The sequence below is a fragment of the Lethenteron reissneri genome, chromosome 26 (genome assembly GCF_015708825.2).
Source record: "Lethenteron reissneri isolate LAM-NWPU_2019-01 chromosome 26, ASM1570882v1, whole genome shotgun sequence".
NCBI lineage: Eukaryota > Metazoa > Chordata > Hyperoartia > Petromyzontiformes > Petromyzontidae > Lethenteron > Lethenteron reissneri.
This window is the reverse complement of record NC_083804.1, coordinates 16,163,535-16,181,217: the sequence shown is the minus strand read 5'-3', so window position 1 is coordinate 16,181,217 and position 17,683 is coordinate 16,163,535. Positions and strand designations below refer to the sequence as shown.

At 59.2% G+C, this 17,683-nt stretch overlaps 1 protein-coding gene across 3 annotated transcripts; it reads right to left on the bottom strand.

The window, feature by feature from the left end:
- Positions 1-6,535: 6,535 nt before the first annotated feature.
- UBFD1 (ubiquitin family domain containing 1) lies at positions 6,536-17,055 on the bottom strand. Of its 3 annotated transcripts, none has more exons than XM_061560868.1 (7): positions 14,596-15,112; positions 13,599-13,928; positions 12,914-13,122; positions 11,787-11,852; positions 10,529-10,634; positions 9,090-9,172; positions 6,536-7,667 (listed from the first exon to the last, which is right to left on the bottom strand). In XM_061560868.1, exons 1-7 carry the CDS (start codon positions 14,600-14,602, stop codon positions 7,557-7,559), a joined length of 912 nt encoding a protein of 303 aa, XP_061416852.1. In that variant the 5' UTR covers positions 14,603-15,112; the 3' UTR covers positions 6,536-7,556. The 3 variants fall into 3 exon arrangements, with proteins under 3 accessions (XP_061416852.1, XP_061416850.1, XP_061416851.1); XM_061560866.1 differs by lacking the exon at positions 14,596-15,112 and adding an exon at positions 14,413-14,579; XM_061560867.1 differs by lacking the exon at positions 14,596-15,112 and adding an exon at positions 16,917-17,055 and having other exon boundaries at positions 6,537-7,667.
- Between the last annotated feature and the right edge of the window lie 628 nt (positions 17,056-17,683).

Here is a 17,683-nt window from a genome sequence, read left to right as displayed (position 1 = left end):
CTGTGTGTTGTGGTGGGGGGGGGTCACTCTGTGTGTGTTGTGGTGGGGGGGTCACTCTGTGTGTTGTGGTGGGGGGGTCACTCTGTGTGTGTTGTGGTGGGGGGGGTCACTCTGTGTGTGTTGTGGTGGGGGGGGGTCACTCTGTGTGTTGTGGGGGGGGGGTCACTCTGTGGGTTGTGGTGGGGGGGGCACTCTGTGTGTTGTGGTGGAGGGGGGTCACTCTGTGTGTGTTGGTGGGGGGGGGTCACTCTGTGTTGTGGTGGGGGGGGGTCACTCTGTGTGTTGTGGTGGGGGGGGGGGTCACTCTGTGTGTGTTGTGGTGGGGGGGTCACTCTGTGTGTGTTGTGGTGGGGGGGTCACTCTGTGTGTGTTGTGGTGGGGGGGTCACTCTGTGTGTGTTGTGGTTGAGGGGGGTCACTCTGTGTGTTGTGGTGGGGGGGGTCACTCTGTGTGTGTTGTGGGGGGGGGGGTCACTCTGTGTGTTGTGGTGGGGGTCACTCTGTGTGTGTTGTGGTGGGGGGGTCACTCTGTGTGTGTGGTGGTGGGGGGGGGTCACTCTGTGTGTGTTGTGGTGGAAGGGGTCACTTTGTGTGTTGTGGGGGGGGGGGTCACTGTGTGTTGTGGTGGGGGGGGGTCACTCTGTGTTTGTGGTGGGGGGGGCTCACTCTGTGTGTGTTGTGGTGGGGGGGGTCACTCTGTGTGTTGTGGTGGGGGGGTCACTCTGTGTGTTGTGGTGGGGGGGGGTCACTCTGTGTGTGTTGTGGTGGGGGGGGGTCACTCTGTGTGTTGTGGTGGGGGGGGGGTCACTCTGTGTGTTGTGGTGGGGGAGGGGGTCACTGTGTGTTGTAGTGGGGGGTCACTCTGTGTGTGTTGTGGTGGGGGGGGGGTCACTCTGTGTGCGTGTTGTGGTGGGGGGGTCACTCTGTGTGTGTTGTGGTGGGGGGGGTCACTCTGTGGGTTGTGGTGGGGGGGGTCACTCTGTGTGTTGTGGTGGGGGGGGTCACTCTGTGTGTTGTGGTGGGGGAGGGGGTCACTCTGTGTGTTGTAGTGGGGGGTCACTCTGTGTGTGTTGTGGTGGGGGGGGGTCACTCTGTGTGTGTGTTGTGGTGGGGGGGGGGGTCACTCTGTGTGTGTGTTGTGGTGGGGGGGGGGTCACTCTGTGTGTTGTGGTGGGGGGGGGGTCACTCTCTGTGTTGTGGTGGGGGGGGTCACTCTGTGTGTTGTGGTGGGGGTCACTCTGTGTGGTGGTGGTAGGGGGGGTCACTCTGTGTGTGGTGGTGGGGGGGGTCACTCTGTGTGTGTTGTGGTGGTGGGGGGGGGGGTCACTCTGTGTGTTGTGGTGGTGGGGGGGGGGTCACTCTGTGTGTTGTGGTGTTGTGATGATGTGACGTCACATTTCTCACCCCCCACCCCACCCCCCTAGGTGCGTGACGTCATTTATGGACGGCCCCCTACATGTGTCGTGGCTACGGGCCCCGCACTTTCAGGGGCTCCGCGCTAAATGTTTTCAAGTTATCAATTCTGGTTCAGTGATTCTGCACTTGCTCTATTACTGTAGTACTATAGCGCCTTCAACTTGTATGACCGGCTGGGTGTTTAAGGTTAGCGATTTGTCGTATTTTCTGGCTTCATAGCAAATAAACAAATACAATTACTTTACTATGCAAGTAAAACAAATTTGTAATAATATTTATGTATTTAGGGTCCCTTCACAACATATGCTACAGGCCCCGCAATATCTTAATCCGGCACTGCCCCCCCCCCCCCCTCGACCTACGTGGTTCAAACGAAACCATTTAAAACAACACGGCTCGAACCGACACTGCCCCCCCCATCCCCCGCGCCCCACACTACACCTGTACCCCACCCCCCACGTGTTTGATTGGAATCGCGGCTTTTGTTTTCTCGCGCCGCTGGGGAGCGGAAGCTGTCAGAAGCAGAGCGCCGCGTTCAAACCACGCGGCGCCTCGCGCCCTGTCAGGGCGGGGCCAAAAATAGCGACTTCCCCCTCCTCCTCCATCTCCTCCACCTCGCTCCCTCCTCCACCTCCTCCACCTCGCTCCCTCCTCCACCTCCTCCACCTCCTCCACCTCGCTCTCTCCTCCTCCACCTCGCTCCCTCCTCCACCTTGCTCCTCCTCCAGAATGCACGTGAAGTCAGTGGCACGGCACGGCTCCGTTGGACAGTGGAAAAAAAATCTGTATACGGGATCCCATTGTCTAAAATAGTGGTTGTTTTTGTTTGGTAAGATCGTGTAAATATAAATGTGTCGTTAACTCGCCACCACCCGACATAGCGAATGAGTGAGGTTTGTCACGTAAACAACACGTGCCCAATTCGTTACTTAGTTGAGCACGCATCGGCGTGTTGGAGAGTGAACCCACTACAACATTGACAATTCGAGAACCGTGACCAACAACGACCAGCAGCATCAGGCGACAGCCAGAATTGTGGAGAAATCCTCCTCCTGCTTCGGTCTTAAATAGACGGGGGCATAAATGTCGTCACTAATGAGCCAAGCGTTATGTACAACATGTACATAATGCGTGTACATTATGCATGCACATTGCCTATGCTCCCATTGTGTATGTGCGTTGCGTGTGTTCATTATGTACGCACATTGCCTATGCTCCCGTTGTGTATGTGCGTTGCTTGTGTTCATTACGTACGCACATTGCCTATGCTCCCGAGGTGTATGTGCGTTGCGTGTGTTCATTATGTACGCACATTGCCTATGTTCCCGTTGTGTATGTGCGTTTCGTATGTTCATTATGTACGCACATGTTGTTGGTCAATTATGCATGTAGAGCATGCAAGTTCATCGCGTGGGTGACCTGTCAATTTTTACGACGCATTCACATCGACGCGATCTCACCCAACAACAACAACCACCACAACCACCACAACCTCTCTCCAGACACGGATCACATCGCTCGCGGCGCAATCCCAACAGTGGTGGGAGTCGCAGCCGGCAGCTAGAGAGATGGGGGGCGGTGATGGTAATTGGTGGTGGCGGTGGTAGTGGTGGTGGCGGCGGTGGTGGCTGTGGTGGTGGCAGTGGCGACGGTTGTGGTGGTGGTGGCGGTGGTAGTGGTGGTGGCGGCGGTGGTGGCTGTGGTGGTGGCGGTGGCGACGGTTGTGGTGGAGGTGGTGCTGGCGACGGTGGTGGTGGTGGCGGTGTTTCGCTGCCCTCTGCCGGTGCCGCGTTCGCCGGCCACAGCTGCAGCGCTCACCGCACTCACCCTCATCAACAATCCTCGTCATCGTCGTCGTAGCCAGGGATTTAGATTTGTCATCAAATGTTTTAAGCAGCCCACCAAACCCCCCCAAGCCACACCCCCCCTCCCCCCTCCGACACATGGAGGAGACGAGACAGGGTGGGGGAATTACTTTCCGGAGTACGGCCCCGGACGGCTCCGCGCGGCTATCGCTCCCAACCCGGCGACCCGAGATTGATTCCCTCTCGGGGGCCACCAACAGCAGTGGCGATTATCTGAACTGGCCCTGGGCCTCCCCCTACGTCGGCTGAGCCTCAAATGAGTACCTGGTTCTAGCGGGGTTAAACATCGACACCAGGGAGACAAAGGCGGCCGGGCGTGGTGCTGGGGACCCACGCCCTGGTGTGCCCGTGTCGGCCTTCATAGGTTCTGCTCGCTAACAACACTTGCCCCTACAGTATGCCAAGGCTATGTGGGAGATCTTTGTCTTTGCGTGAATGTGGGGAGCGGTGGCGCGCCCCAAGATCGATTCCCGCTCACGGCAACAATCAGTGGCGAACATTGTCCGCCTTTTAGCGTCCTCTGGTCTCACACCGTTTGAGATTAGGCTCAAAAGAAAGCTGTCTCTAGTTTGGACCAATCAGATTGAAAGACAATGCGTACATTATCAGAATATTTTTTTGTTTGCATTCTGACCACAAGCATTGTGGTTAATGCAGACATGATTCCTTGTAACGGTTTCAGTTTGGTGTTTTAATATCTTGACACAGCTGTTTTGTTGGCAGATAAAAGGGGAAAAACCTATCATCGGTGTACCTTTAGGCCAACCCCCCTCTTCCTGATGACGAACGCTTGTGTTGCGATCGAAGCGTCGTCGTCTTTTGTTATTTTCTTTGAACCTATCTACGTATTCAAAGAATATGAATTCCTGCAGTCACGAAAGCTTCAAGTCAAGAGTACCGTGCCGTCGTGTGTAGAAACATCGCCACTGATTGTGAACCTTCATAGGTGCTGCTCGCTAACAGCACTTGCCTCAACAGTCTGTTCAAGCTGTACGGGTGATCTTTGCCTTTTGCCCAATGACGAAATCCCCTCTTCTCACACCCACACTCACCCGTGAGTGACTTCATCTTCCAGGGCTCCTGCTGAAGTGCTCTCGCTCGGCTCCTCTCGTCAGCCGATACAATCCACTCAACCGCTACCCCACACTGCAACCAACTCGTGATAATTAGAATGTAATCAGCGCTAGATTCTCGTCCAATCGCTTTTTATCCCCCGTCACTGTTTTGCCACCACCGCCGCCACCACCACCAACACAAATATCTTCGTATCGACTTTAACAGACTGTAGGGGCAAGTGTTGTTAGCGAGCACCTATGAAGGCCGGCACGGCACACGAGGGGGTGGGTGGCCAGCACCACGCCCGGCCGCCTTTGTCACCCCAGTGGCGATGTTTTCACACCGCACCAGGTAATCGTTTGAGGCTGAGTCGACCTAGGGGAGGCCCAGGACCGGTTCAAATAATCGTTACCGGTGTTGGCCGTGAGCGGGAATCGAACTCGGGTCGCCGGGTTCGTAGCGCAGCGCGTAACTGCAACACCACTAACTACCATCATCACCATTTTCATCCCCACCTTCTTCGCCAACACCCACACCACAACCATCACCACGACCATACCCCCATCACTACCATCACCACCAACTACCATCATCCTCACCGTCATCAACTTCCTTCTCCGCCACGGCCATTCACTGCCACCATCACCGCCACCGCCACCACCAACACCGCCACCACCATCATCACCGCCACCACCACCATCACCGCCACCACCAGCACCGCCACCACCACCACCATCGCCGCCACCACTACCGCCACCGCTACCACCATCACCGCCATCACCACCATCACCCCCATCACCGCCTCCACCGCTACCATCACCAACACCACCAATGCCAGACTATGGCGAATGTCTCTCAACTGCCAAGTCGGATTTCGGTTGCCAAACGTCGTGACGCTGAATTGAAGCTGAAAATAGGAGGGCAGTTTTGTTGTTTCTTCTTATAAATCGCGACTCTTTAATTGTGCTGGAGGAATGCGATGAGCTATTTAGCTCTTTTTCTGTAAGGCAGTGTGGTTCTTAACCTTGAGCGCAGCCTTGCACACCCCTGTGATGTTAATAAATACATAGATTTAATTAAACAAAGTAGTTGTACTTGTGTGCCCCGGGTTTAATTGCTTTTTTTCGATGATTTACCGACTAACACACATCTGGCCATGTCTCGGACCCCCAGAACGGGAATCGTGCACCCCCCAGGGTGCAAGACCACTGCTGTCAGGGGGTGTAAGGTGGCCGACTCAGGGGGTGGAGGAGGCCGTGGGGGATAGTGGAATGAATAATAACAGTCGGTGAGAAACAAACTTGAAACCAGCGTTAACAGCCGCTTGCGTCCATCGTGTCTTCCGCCCCCAGATTTCACCGCCCGATGTCCCGTTGGACTTCTTTCGCACCGTGCATAGCAAACCGTGCTCATCGGTGGTGCGGGGGAAGGGCAACGCACTAAACACGGGGAGCAGTTGTCAAGAAACGAATTTCAATCTAGGCGATTTAAAAGTGTGTGTGGGGCTTCCTAATATCGGAGGGAAGAGCGTTCACCGACGACCGCAGCAACAGCAGCGCATGCGAAAGCGATAGAACGCTGACTGGCGAGACCGGTGACACTGCTGAGACTTGTGAGATGTGGCGACATCAGTGGCAACACTGGTGACACCAGTGAGATGAGAGTGGTGACACTGGCGAGACGAAATTGGTAAGATTGGCGACATTGGTGAGACCGGTGACACAGCTGAGACTTGTGAGATGTGGCGACATCAGTGGCAACACTGGTGACACCAGTGAGATGAGAGTGGTGACACTGGCGAGACGAAATTGGTAAGATTGGCGACATTGGTGAGACCGGTGAGAAGTGGCAACACTGGTGACACCAGCGAGATGAGAGTGGTGACACTGGTGAGACCGGTGAGACAAGGGTGCTGAGAACTGGTGACAACGGTGAGATGACTGCGACGACACTGGCGAGTACGGCGAGACCGGCGAGGCCGATGCGACGAACGTCCACGACCATCTCTTCAGAGCGCGCGAACCGACCAGACTTGCGCCGCTTACCACCACAGCAACGTTGAGGGCCCGGGCTCAACGATCGATTTAACACTGCAACACGAAATATATAAAAAACCACTAAAACAGAAGTGTCCGTCTTCGCTCGGTCACCTCTGTCCGGGAGGAAGCGGCTGCGGTGAGCATCACGAATCAAACAGAGCCGCCGATTCTCCTTGTCCAGTTCCTTTTTTTATTTATTCATTTGTTATTATTCGTCGTCACCACCGGGAGAAAAAACACAAACGCTGAACTTCATCGCCCAGCGGCAGCGAGGCCGAAGCGCTCGAGCAACAAACGTCTGTCGCCGCCGCCGCTGCCGCTGGGGGTGCCCTGCACGGTTGCGGCCGCATCCGTCCCGCGGGAGGTGTCCCCACTCCGATAGCTTCTTCGACAGCCGCCCCCCCCACCCCCAAACTGGAGCCTCTCCCACAGTTCTGTGTCTTGCTGCGGCATCCCCTGCGGTTCGTGCCACGTCCCGTCTTGGTCGACCGCAGGCGTGGCCGAGCCGGGCGGGCGGGCGAGCAGGGCGGGCGGCCCGGGCGGGCGGGCGGGTCGGGCTGGGCGGGCTGGGCGGGCTGGCTGGGCGGGCTGGCTGGGCGGGCTGGGCGGGCGAGCTGGGGTGCCGAGGTCCCCGCGTCGCCCCCCCACGCGAGGCTTCGTAGGAACGCGAACGGCGGCACAAAAACACTTGAGGGGCATCGTCGTTATCGTCGTCGTCACCGTCGTCATCGTAATCATCATCGCCGTGGTTGTCGTCGCCATGGTCGTCGTGGTCGCTGTCGTTAGTGCACAGAGTTCGTCGGTATATCAAAACCGGCAGCGGCCGCCTGCGTGCGCAGCAACCGAGATATTGCTTTCAAAAAAGATGGTGATGCTTTCCTTTTATTATTGTTTCATCATTTTGATAACTTAATAGGCGATAACCTCGGCAAATACTATATCAAACATCAAAACAATAAATCATAAAAAAGTAACGCAACAAATTAAATAGAATAGAGGCACGCCCTCCCCCCACCAGCTGGCGTTCAGCGTTAAAAGTCCATTTTTGGTGGCAGCCGGAAGGGGCTGGAGTCTTGAGGCTGGTAGGGGGGTGGGGGGGGGTCGGGGGGGGGGGGGTAGTCCGGTCCGTCGGTGGGTGGAGAGGATCGAGGTGGTTGAGGAGGAGGAGGAGCAGAGCGGGGTCAGAAGAACTGCCACTTGCCCAGCACGGTGTCTTTGATGGCGTCGACGTACTGCACGGGCACCCAGTAGACCCAGTAGTAGGAGGCCTCCGTGGGGCCCAGCTGGAGCGCCTGACGGGACAAACGGCGACACGCCCATCGACACGGGCGGCCCCAGCCAGGTCAGAGAGGCCACTCCGCGCCCGGAGCCACCCACGCGGGAGCCACCCACGCGGGAGCCACCCACGCGGAGCCACCCACGCGGGAGCCACCCACGCGGGAGCCACCCACGCGGGAGCCACCCACGCGGGAGCCACCCACGCGGGAGCCACCCACGCGGAGCCACCCACGCGGGAGCCACCCACGCGGGAGCCACCCACGCGGGAGCCACCCACGCTGACGCACGGGCCCGCACGCACGTCGGGGCCAACGTTCACAGGGAAGTCCCACGCGTTCTGACGCAAGTCAACAGCCGCAAAGGTGACCCTGCGACGCGACCCCGTGCTGCGGGCACGGTGGTGTGGTGCGACCCCATAGTACGATGTGACCCCATAGTACGGTGTGGTGTGACCCCATAGCATGGTGTGACCCCATTGTAGGGTGTGGTGTGACCCCATAGCATGGTGTGACCCCATTGTAGGGTGTGGTGTGACCCCATAGCATGGTGTGACCCCATGGTAGGGTGTGGTGTGACCCCATTGTAGGGTGTGGTGTGACCCCATTATACAGTGTGCTGTGTAGGCTGTGGTGAGACCCCGCGGTGTGATTCCTAGCCGATTGGCAGTGTGGTGCAAGGTGGTATGGTGTGACGCTGTGCTGTGGGGTGGTGTGGTGCAAGGTGGTGTGACGCTGTGTTGTGGGTGGTGCAAGGTGGTGTGACGCTGTGTTGTGGGATGGTGTGGTGCAAGGTGGTGTGGTGTGGCGCTGTGTTGTGGGGTGGTGCAAGGTGGTGTGTTGCTGTGTTGTGGGGTGGTGCAAGGTGGTGTGACGCTGTGTTGTGGGGTGGTGCAAGGTGGTGCGACGCTGTAGCGTGGGGTGGTGCAAAGTGGTGTGACGCTGTAGCGTGGTGTGGTGCAAGGTGGTGTGACGCTGTGTTGTGGGGTGGGTGGTGCAAGGTGGTGTGACGCTGTGGCGTGGTGTGGTGCAAGGTGGTGTGACGCTGTGTTGTGGGGTGGTGCAAGGTGGTGTGACGCTGTGTTGTGGGGTGGGTGGTGCAAGGTGGTGTGACGCTGTGGCGTGGTGTGGTGCAAGGTGGTGTGACGCTGTGTTGTGGGGTGGCGTGGTGCAAGGTGGTGTGATGCTGTGGCGTGGTGTGGTGCAAGGTGGTGTGACGCTGTGGCGTGGTGTGGTGCAAGGTGGTGTGACGCTGTGTTGTGGGGTGGCGTGGTGCAAGGTGGTGTGACGCTGTGGCGTGGTGTGCAAGGTGGTGTGACGCTGTGTTGTGGGGTGGGTGGTGCAAGGTGGCGTGATGTGACCCCAATGTGTGGTGTGGTGTAACCCCCCCGCGGCATGGAGGGGGGGGGGGGGTGGGGGTGGTGTGGCCGTGCTGCGCACCATCATGTGGTAATCCTCGTGCCCCTCGATCGGCTCGCTCACCACGTTCTTGATCGATCCCATCGGCAGCTTCTCCGTGCGCTCTGCGGCCACACGGGGAGGGGGGGGGGGGGGCGAGGCGGGGAGTCCGTTAGACATGGGGAACAACAGGAGGGCCCAGTGGGGGGGGGAGAGCAACAGAGCCAGGGAACAGCAGCGGGACGGCAGGGAAACAGAGCGCCGGCAGGGGAAGGGGCGGAAGAAACTGGCAGACGCGGCACACAGAGGACCGCACGCTGTCCAGCCGGGCAAAAACATCAATCGGTTGGTTCGCACAGGGAACAGGAGGGCACAGGGCACGCAGAGACAGGCACGCGGAATACGCGGAACGAGCGGAACGAGTGGAACACGCAGCCGGGGGAATGGGGAGCTCGGTGCCGAAGACGACAGTACGGTGGCCACCGGGGGCGGGTTCGTGACGCACCAAGGTCCCCTCTGAGTGAAGAGCCGATGATTGCAATGCCGGCCACTTCTAACGACGCACGCCCCACCCCCCTCTCCCGATTGAGCTCGGCCAGAGCAGAAGGAGAAGGCTCACGGCACCGGGAGGGGCGCGGCATCCTCCTCCTCCTCCTCCTCCCCACGGCCGCCGCGAGTCGAAAGGCCAGGGAGGCGATCATTCCGTCAGCGAAAACAGAAGGTTACCGGGGCGGCCAGTCCGTCGCCATGGCAGCCGCGAGGCGCGTTGAGGTGCCCGAGGCCAATTAGCGGAGAGAAGCAGGCAGCGCTGTCAGCGGCGTGCGTGCGCGCTAATTAGGGGGCACGCACTTACCGACACGTGGCGTTGGTGCGGAGAGACCCGATGTGACGCTGTCTCAAGGTGTGTCAGGATGCGTCACCGGGTGTCACAGGGTGTCATGGGGTGTGGCAGCGTGTCACTGGGTCAAACGGTGCATCTCGGCGTGTCGCAGCGTGTCACGGCGTGTGATGGCAGTGTCACATGGTGTCACGCCTGTGGGGACATCCGTGCCATGACCAGTCTTCTTCTTCTGCGCGAAGCTTCCTGCTCACCCCCCCTCCCACCCCCATGAGCTGCCCCCTTCCCCTCACCCTCCCCTCACCCCTCACTGAGCTGCCCCCCCCTCCCCCCCCGTGAGGTGAGGCCTCGGAGAGTCTGCCCGGCAAGCACCTTTGGGGCACCGCAGTGACGAGATGTTAACTACTTCGCCTGGTTGAAGGTCATGGGTTTGATCCCGACCCTGACGCCTGTATAGTTTGCGTGTCTCTCTCACCATGGTGGCGTGTATCTTTCTCCGTGTCCTCTGGTTTTTCCCACCAAATTTAAATCAACACGCTATCATTTGAGCTATCATTTGTGGCCAGGTCGCTTCTGAAAAAGAGCTATATCACCTGGTGTAATAAAAAAACAAAAACAGTTTTATTGTTTTGTAAAATTGTACCTTTCGTGCCGATCCACAGCTGGTCCTGCTCCAGCTTGAACGTGAGCCGCACCTTCCCCCCGGATTTGTTAAACATCCCGGACAGCGGCACGGACGGCAGCCGCTCCTGCACGCGGGGACACGGGGACATGGGGACGTGAGAACACGGGGACACGGAGACACGGAGACACGGGGACGTGAGGACACGGAGACACGGGGACGTGAGGACACGGAGACACGGAGACACGGGGACGTGGGGACACGGGGACACGGGGACGTGAGGACACGGAGACGTGGGGACACGGGGACGTGGGGACACGGGGACACGGAGACATGGGGACGGGGAAGACACGGGGACGTGAAGACACGGGGACACCAGCACACGGGGACGTGAAGACACAATACTGAGACATGGGGATACCAGGACATAGGGACACAAAGACACTGGGACACGAAGACACGAGGAAACAGGCACACCAGGTTACGGGGACACCAGGATATGGGGACACGGAGACACGAAAATACAGGAACATGGAAACAGGGAGACGCAGGGACATCAAGACACGGGGACACCAAGACACGGGGACGTGAGGACATGGGGACACAGGACTGTGGAGACACGAGGACAGAGGGACATCAGGACATGGAGAAATGAAGCCATAGGGACACAGAGACATGGAGATACGGGGGTAAACAACACAGGGACACTGGAACAAATGCGAGCTGTGTGATTGGGAGGAAGGGTAAAGCGTGCCATCTAGTGGTGGTGTTTGGCATCACCACCAGGGGTGGGGGCAGTGTCCCGGCTCATAACAATGAGTAACAGGGAAGGGGTGGGCGTCGGTGGATTATTGCGCCCATCTGTGCAGAGTTTAGAGCGTTATCCCTTGAAGCAAGCGGGATTACTCGGGGATTCACCCAGGCCCCCCGACGTGGCAAAGTCCAAAAACGCTCGCCAACAGAATTGGCCGGGCACCGATAATACGGTCGGTGGAGTGGGGGGGAGGGGCGGGGGGCTCGTGAACAACGATTACCGGAGAATCGGTGCAGGTGATTTTTTTGTCCCTGACCAAGTGAACCGCGCATGTGTTGTCCTTCACATTCTTTCGTCCGATTCTCAGATGAGAGTCGGAGAAGGAGGGGAGTGGGCAATAAAAGCGTGGAAGGAGGGGAGTGAGAGGGGAAAGTAGCGAGCGACAGAGCAGTGGCCAAAGTAGAAGGGGCGGGTTCAGTAAGAGAGGGGAGAGCATGACAGGTAAGGGTTGAGGCGAGTGCTCACCATGGTACCCTTGATGGCCGGCATGATGTCGTCAGGTTTGCCCTTGTCCAGAACTTTCCTGTGTTGCTGCGAAGACAGGAAGCGGTGGGGGTGGGACGAGGATCACAACCCAAAGAGCACCCAACGAGGGGATTGGAGTGTGACGCGGTGAAGGTCAGGTGAGGGTCAGCCAAGCAACGGATTCCCAAGAGACGTTTCGGAGTTCAGCCTTTCAGCGGCTGCCAATCGTCAGCGACCAGTGGCTAAATAATTTTTTTTTCTAAAATCCGCAAATTCTAAATGTTCTGCCGTTAATGGCTGCGGTGCTTTCGTTGCTCAAGGTTCCTAAACTTTTAGGGCTCAAAAAAATGTGCAAGCAATGGTTCCAGTACCTCTACTGTTCACGGTTCTGGAACTTTCTCTGGTCACGGCTCTAGAACTTTTGCTGCTCACGGGGTCATGGTTCTAGCACTTGCACAGATCACAGCGATGCAACCTCTGCGGCTCAGTGCTGACCGAGCAGTCAGAGGTTAAACTTCATAGAAATGAAGACGCTGCACCAACGCAATCGTAGCTTGGGTGACGGTTGTAGTCGTGGTATATATATATTGAACTTCTTTCGTACCATACATAGCCACCCGTGCAAATCGCAGGTGCGGGCGAAGGGCAAATTAAACACAAAAAGCAGTTCTAAAGAAATTCGCTTTCAATCTAGACTTTAAAGTGCATAGCTCCAGTGGCTTCCTAATATCGGAAGCAAGAACGTTCCAGACGGCCACAGAAGCGCATCCGAAAGCGCGCGATGCGGTGACCATCTTTGTTCGATGGCTATCCAAAAGCCGCTGCCGTGAGAATGATCGGAGTTCGCGTGATGACGGTTTGTGCTCCTTGACGAGATCAGTGAGGTTCATACGTGGAAAGCACTTTGCGTGCAATGAACGCCACCTTGCAAATGTATTAAGTATCCGTTCGGCAATCGGGAGCCAAAGCAGCTTGGCGAGCACTGGACATAGACACGGTCGGACCTTGCAGCACCCGTCACGACACACGTGCCAGGGAATTTTGTACACGCTGCAGGCTTGAAGGTGGTGGTAGTGGAAGTGGGGTTGGCGGGGGGGGGGGGTAGGGGGAGGGGTAGGGGGGGGCACCTTCTGCCGGCAGAGCGGCTCCTTCTTGGGCTCGTCGGCCCGCGTCTCCTGCGCCACCACCTCCTTGGGCGCGTTGACGGCGAGGACGTCGGTCAGCGTCGAGCCGACCACCATGAACTTGGCTCCACTCGTCACCTTCATGTCACGCAGCGTGCGCTCCTCCCGCACCAGCCCCTTGAACATCACCTTCTGCATCGCCGGCGGGACGCCTGGAGACAAACGCGCGCGCACGCACGGGAACGAGTGTAACCGAACGAGTGCAACCCTCTGGGTCGTTAGACGCAGCAGGAAGTATCGGAGAGTAAGACGCAACCTTTGGGTGATTTTGAAGAGAAATTATACCTCAACTCTCCGACATGAACGCGACCTCTATAATAATGGTAAGTGGTTTTATTATATCGCAAACTCTCGCATCCACAGTGCTGGGTTAAACCACCAAACACTACCCCCTACCCTACCCATACTCTCCCTAAGCCTTAACCAACAAACCACTACCCAATGCTGTATTCACACGAACCACCCAGCTCCTACGCCTAAGCACACAAACTATCCTGGTCCGAGCACTCGTCTTACCCCTACCACTATCCACACCAACCGCCCCGTAGCCGACCATCCCGTACCCAAATCCACACCAAGTCAACCTGGCTCGAGCACGACCCCAGCAGTATTCCACTGTGTTTCACACCTGTGAGAGTGTGGATCGTGTTCTTGAGGCTGGCGCCCGTGCTGTCCAGAGACACGGACACATCGAACTTGGCCTTGTTGTAAATGATTTTGATGTCAACCAGGTCGGGCGTGCACTCCCCTCCCTCCGCCGTGACCCCGTTGACGGCAGCGGGCGTCTCCGCGTCGGCGTTCCGCGAGCCCTCTCCTGGCGCGGACTCCGTGACCTCCTTACCGACGACCTCGCCTACGACCTCGCCGACGACCTCGCCGGCCACGCCGACCTCGCCGCGGGAGCCGCCCTCCCCCTCCGACGAGTTTGTGTCGCCGCTCAGCGCGTCGGCCTCTGTGTCTTGAGGCCGCAAGAAACGCGGGGAGGAGAGAGGGGGTGGGGGGGGGAACGACAGAGAGAGAGAGGAACGAGGTGAGAGAGATAGCAGAGAGAGAAGGGACGAGAAGACAGAAGGGTCAGACGAAAGAGTGGCGAGAAGGGAGATTGGAGAGAGTGTGGGTGGAGGGGGGATTAAGGGGGAAGAGTGCTGAGAGGGGAAAGTGGGGAAAGCGTGCAGAGTGTAGAGTGGAGATGAGTAGAGAAAGGGAAAAAGAGGCCATCACTGGGGGAAGCAGCGTGGAAGCAGCCTGACACATGAGCAGCACAGCGCCTGGGTCCTGCTCTACCCTTGGTCACCGGGATTCCTGGATTGTGACCCCCTCCATGACCCCCTCCGTGATCTCAGGCCTACCCCCTCGTCCCTCTCTTACCCGTCTTATAGGGCCCACGAGGTCCCACTCCCCCTCGAGAGTGCCACCTCCTCCACCTCCCCCCCATGACTTGCCATTTTCATACAAGCCGATATCCAACTTCGCTTCGTGACGATTTCCGCGCGATCCCATCGCCAACTGTTTCGCAATTCGGCTGGAATGTCGCTTTTGTTGTTGTTGTTGTACCGCGATTGCTTTTCTGTTGCGCATGAAGATTGATTCAAACACAGCGCAAATTGAAACTGCAATTCACTCACTCGGCATAGGCCCGACCCACGGGCCCGTAAGGGTCTTCTTAAACACGGAGAATACACGAACGCGGCATTTTAATCATTCCAAACCGCTACGATAACGATATGTAAACCGCCAGGCAGTCAATCCCACGAGGAAACAAGTTTGCAGAGAAGTGCTTATTGCACTTGGGTTTCTTTAAACAAAACAAACTAAAACAAAATTTCGGCCACAACGCAAGTAGCCGTCTTCAGGTGAAGACGGCCAAGAAGATGAAACTAAAACAAAGTTTCTAATCACGTTCGTTAATTCCGCAAACACGTCAGCACCTCGCGTATTTCAGATACAAACGCGCGACGATAACCCACGACATCCAGATGTCTCGAGCGAGGGACGACACGATTATCGTGGACTTTACGTCGCAGTAATATCGCCACATCGCGGCGAGGGGGAGTCAACAACGTTTCAAAACGGGACCAAGATGACATCGCAAGCACCACCACCCCCCCTGCCGGCGAAGATCACGACTAGCCCGGTCCCACGACTAGCCCGGTCCCACGACTAGCCCGGTCCCACGACTAGCCCGGTCCCACGACGAGCCCGGTCCCACGATGAGCCCGGTCCCACGACTAGCCCGGTCCCACGACTAGCCCGGTCCCACGACGAGCCCGGTCCCACGACTAGCCCGGTCCCACGACTAGCCCGGTCCCACGACGAGCCCGGTCCCACGACTAGCCCGGTCCCACGACTAGCCCGGTCCCACGACTAGCCCGGTCCCACGACGAGCCCGGTCCCACGACTAGCCCGGTCCCACGACTAGCCCGGTCCCACGACTAGCCCGGTCCCACGACGAGCCCGGTCCCACGACTAGCCCGGTCCCACGACTAGCCCGAGAAGAAGGGGGGGAGGTCCCCGCAGAATCCCGAGAAGGGCCCCCCCCAGAACCCCGAGAAAGGCCCCCCCCCAGAACCCCGAGAAGGGCCCCCCCCCCCAGAACCCCGAGGTTCCCCGTTCCAGTTGTTAAGTCAGCGGTGGTCACCAACAGCGCAGTAGAAGTAGCAGCAAGCAGCGGCAGGCCCACGAGAAACCACGGAACGTGTGACGAGACCCGAGGGGGCACGGGGCCCCGTGGCCGGAGTAGCGGCGTGAGGGGGGGCGGCGTGGGGGGGCGGCGTGGGGGGGGGCGGCGTGGGGGGGGGCGGCGTGGGGGGGGGGCGGCGTGGGGGGGGGGGCGGCGTGGGGGGGGGGCGGCGTGGGGGGGCGGCGTGGGGGGGGGGCGGCGTGGGGGGGGGGCGGCGTGGGGGGGGGCGGCGTGGGGGGGGGCGGCGTGAGGGGGGGCGGCGTGGGGGGCGGCGTGGGGGGGCGGCGTGGGGGGGGGCGGCGTGGGGCGGCGTGGGGGGGGGCGGCGTGGGGGGGGGGGGCGGCGTGGGGGGCGGCGTGGGGGGGGGGCGGCGTGGGGGGGGGGGCGGCGTGGGGGGGGGGCGGCGTGGGGGGGGGGGGCGGCGTGGGGGGGGGGCGGCGTGGGGGGGGGGGCGGCGTGGGGGGGGGGCGGCGTGGGGGGGGGGGGGCGGCGTGGGGGGGGGGGGCGGCGTGGGGGGGGGCGGCGTGGGGGGGGGGCGGCGTGGGGGGGGGGCGGCGTGGGGGGGGGGGCGGCGTGGGGGGGGGGCGGCGTGGGGGGGGGCGGCGTGGGGGGGGGGGCGGCGTGGGGGGGGGGGCGGCGTGGGGGGGGGGCGTGGGGGGGGGCGACCCCCGTAACCTGGGAGGCCGAAACAGCGCTCCCAGCGGGGGGCACCCTCTGGGTTCAACCCCGGGAACCAGAACCGAGACCCGTGACCAGATGATGGTCCCAGACGATGATCCCAGACGATGGTCCCAACCAGATGATGATCCCAACCAGATGATGATCTCAGACGATGATGATCCCAACCAGATGATGATCTCAGACGATGATGATCCCAACCAGATGATGATCCCAACCAGATGATGATCCCAACCAAACGATGATCCCAACCAGATGATGATCCCAACCAAACGATGATCCCAACCAAACGATGATCCCAACCAGATGATGATCCCAGACGATGATGATCCCAACCAGATGATGATCCCAACCAGATGATGATCCCAACCAAACGATGATCCCAACCAGACTGATGATCGCCTGATCCCTAAGACATAGAACCAAGGAACCAGATACCGGTGGGAGGGATGGGGAGCCAGGGGGGGGGGGGGACCTGTTGGCCCTGCGACCAGGGGACCCCGGGGGACCCCGGTGGCACCACGGGGACCCCGGGGGGACCACGGGGACCCCGGGACCAGCTGCTGGCCCCACGACCCCCTCACTCACCGTGCGTAGCCGCCATCACGCAGCGGGGGATTGTGGGTAGCGCACGTGACGTCTCCTCAGGACTCGCGCATGGCTGCGTCGGCTTTCTGCTCTACCCCCCCCCCACCACCACCACCACCTCCTCCTCCTCCTCCCCGTGTCGTCCACAGCGTTGTCTTCCGCGTCCGCCTCTGTCTGTGCCTCTGTCTCTCTGTCTGTGTCTGCCTGCCCGCCACGATGTCACCGCTCCGTGCCGGCTGCTGAGGGAACCCAGAAGCGGCCGCGCGACTGTCGGAAGTGACGTCAGATCCTCCCCCCCCCTCCCCCTCAACGGTGACGTCACGCTCCCACGCGTGACATGGCACTCTCGCGGTGACGTCACGGCGCGGCTGTGTAAACAAGTGGTTGCAGTGGGCTACGAAACGTCGCCTGGTGTATGCATCTTTTAAGACCGCACTGTTGTTGACCAACGTGATTTGTTGTTGTTGTTGTTGTTGGTTAAAGTGGAATTTTTGAAATTAAAAAAAATTATCCGTGAACTTTTTCACGCTTTTAAAAATTATGCGCAACGGTATTTTTAGACGTTTCGTGTCACGGGGCAATGGCAGTTACACCGCAAATGTGTTTTGTTGTTGCTAAACAATCGCCTCACGTTTCGTCGCAATGACATGGCACTATTAAGGTGACATCATAGCCCCGAGAGAGAAGCAGCGGTGCAGCGATGACGTCACCGCGCGCATTGACACGACTCTCTTGGTGATGTCACGAGGAACCAAATCGTCAGATGA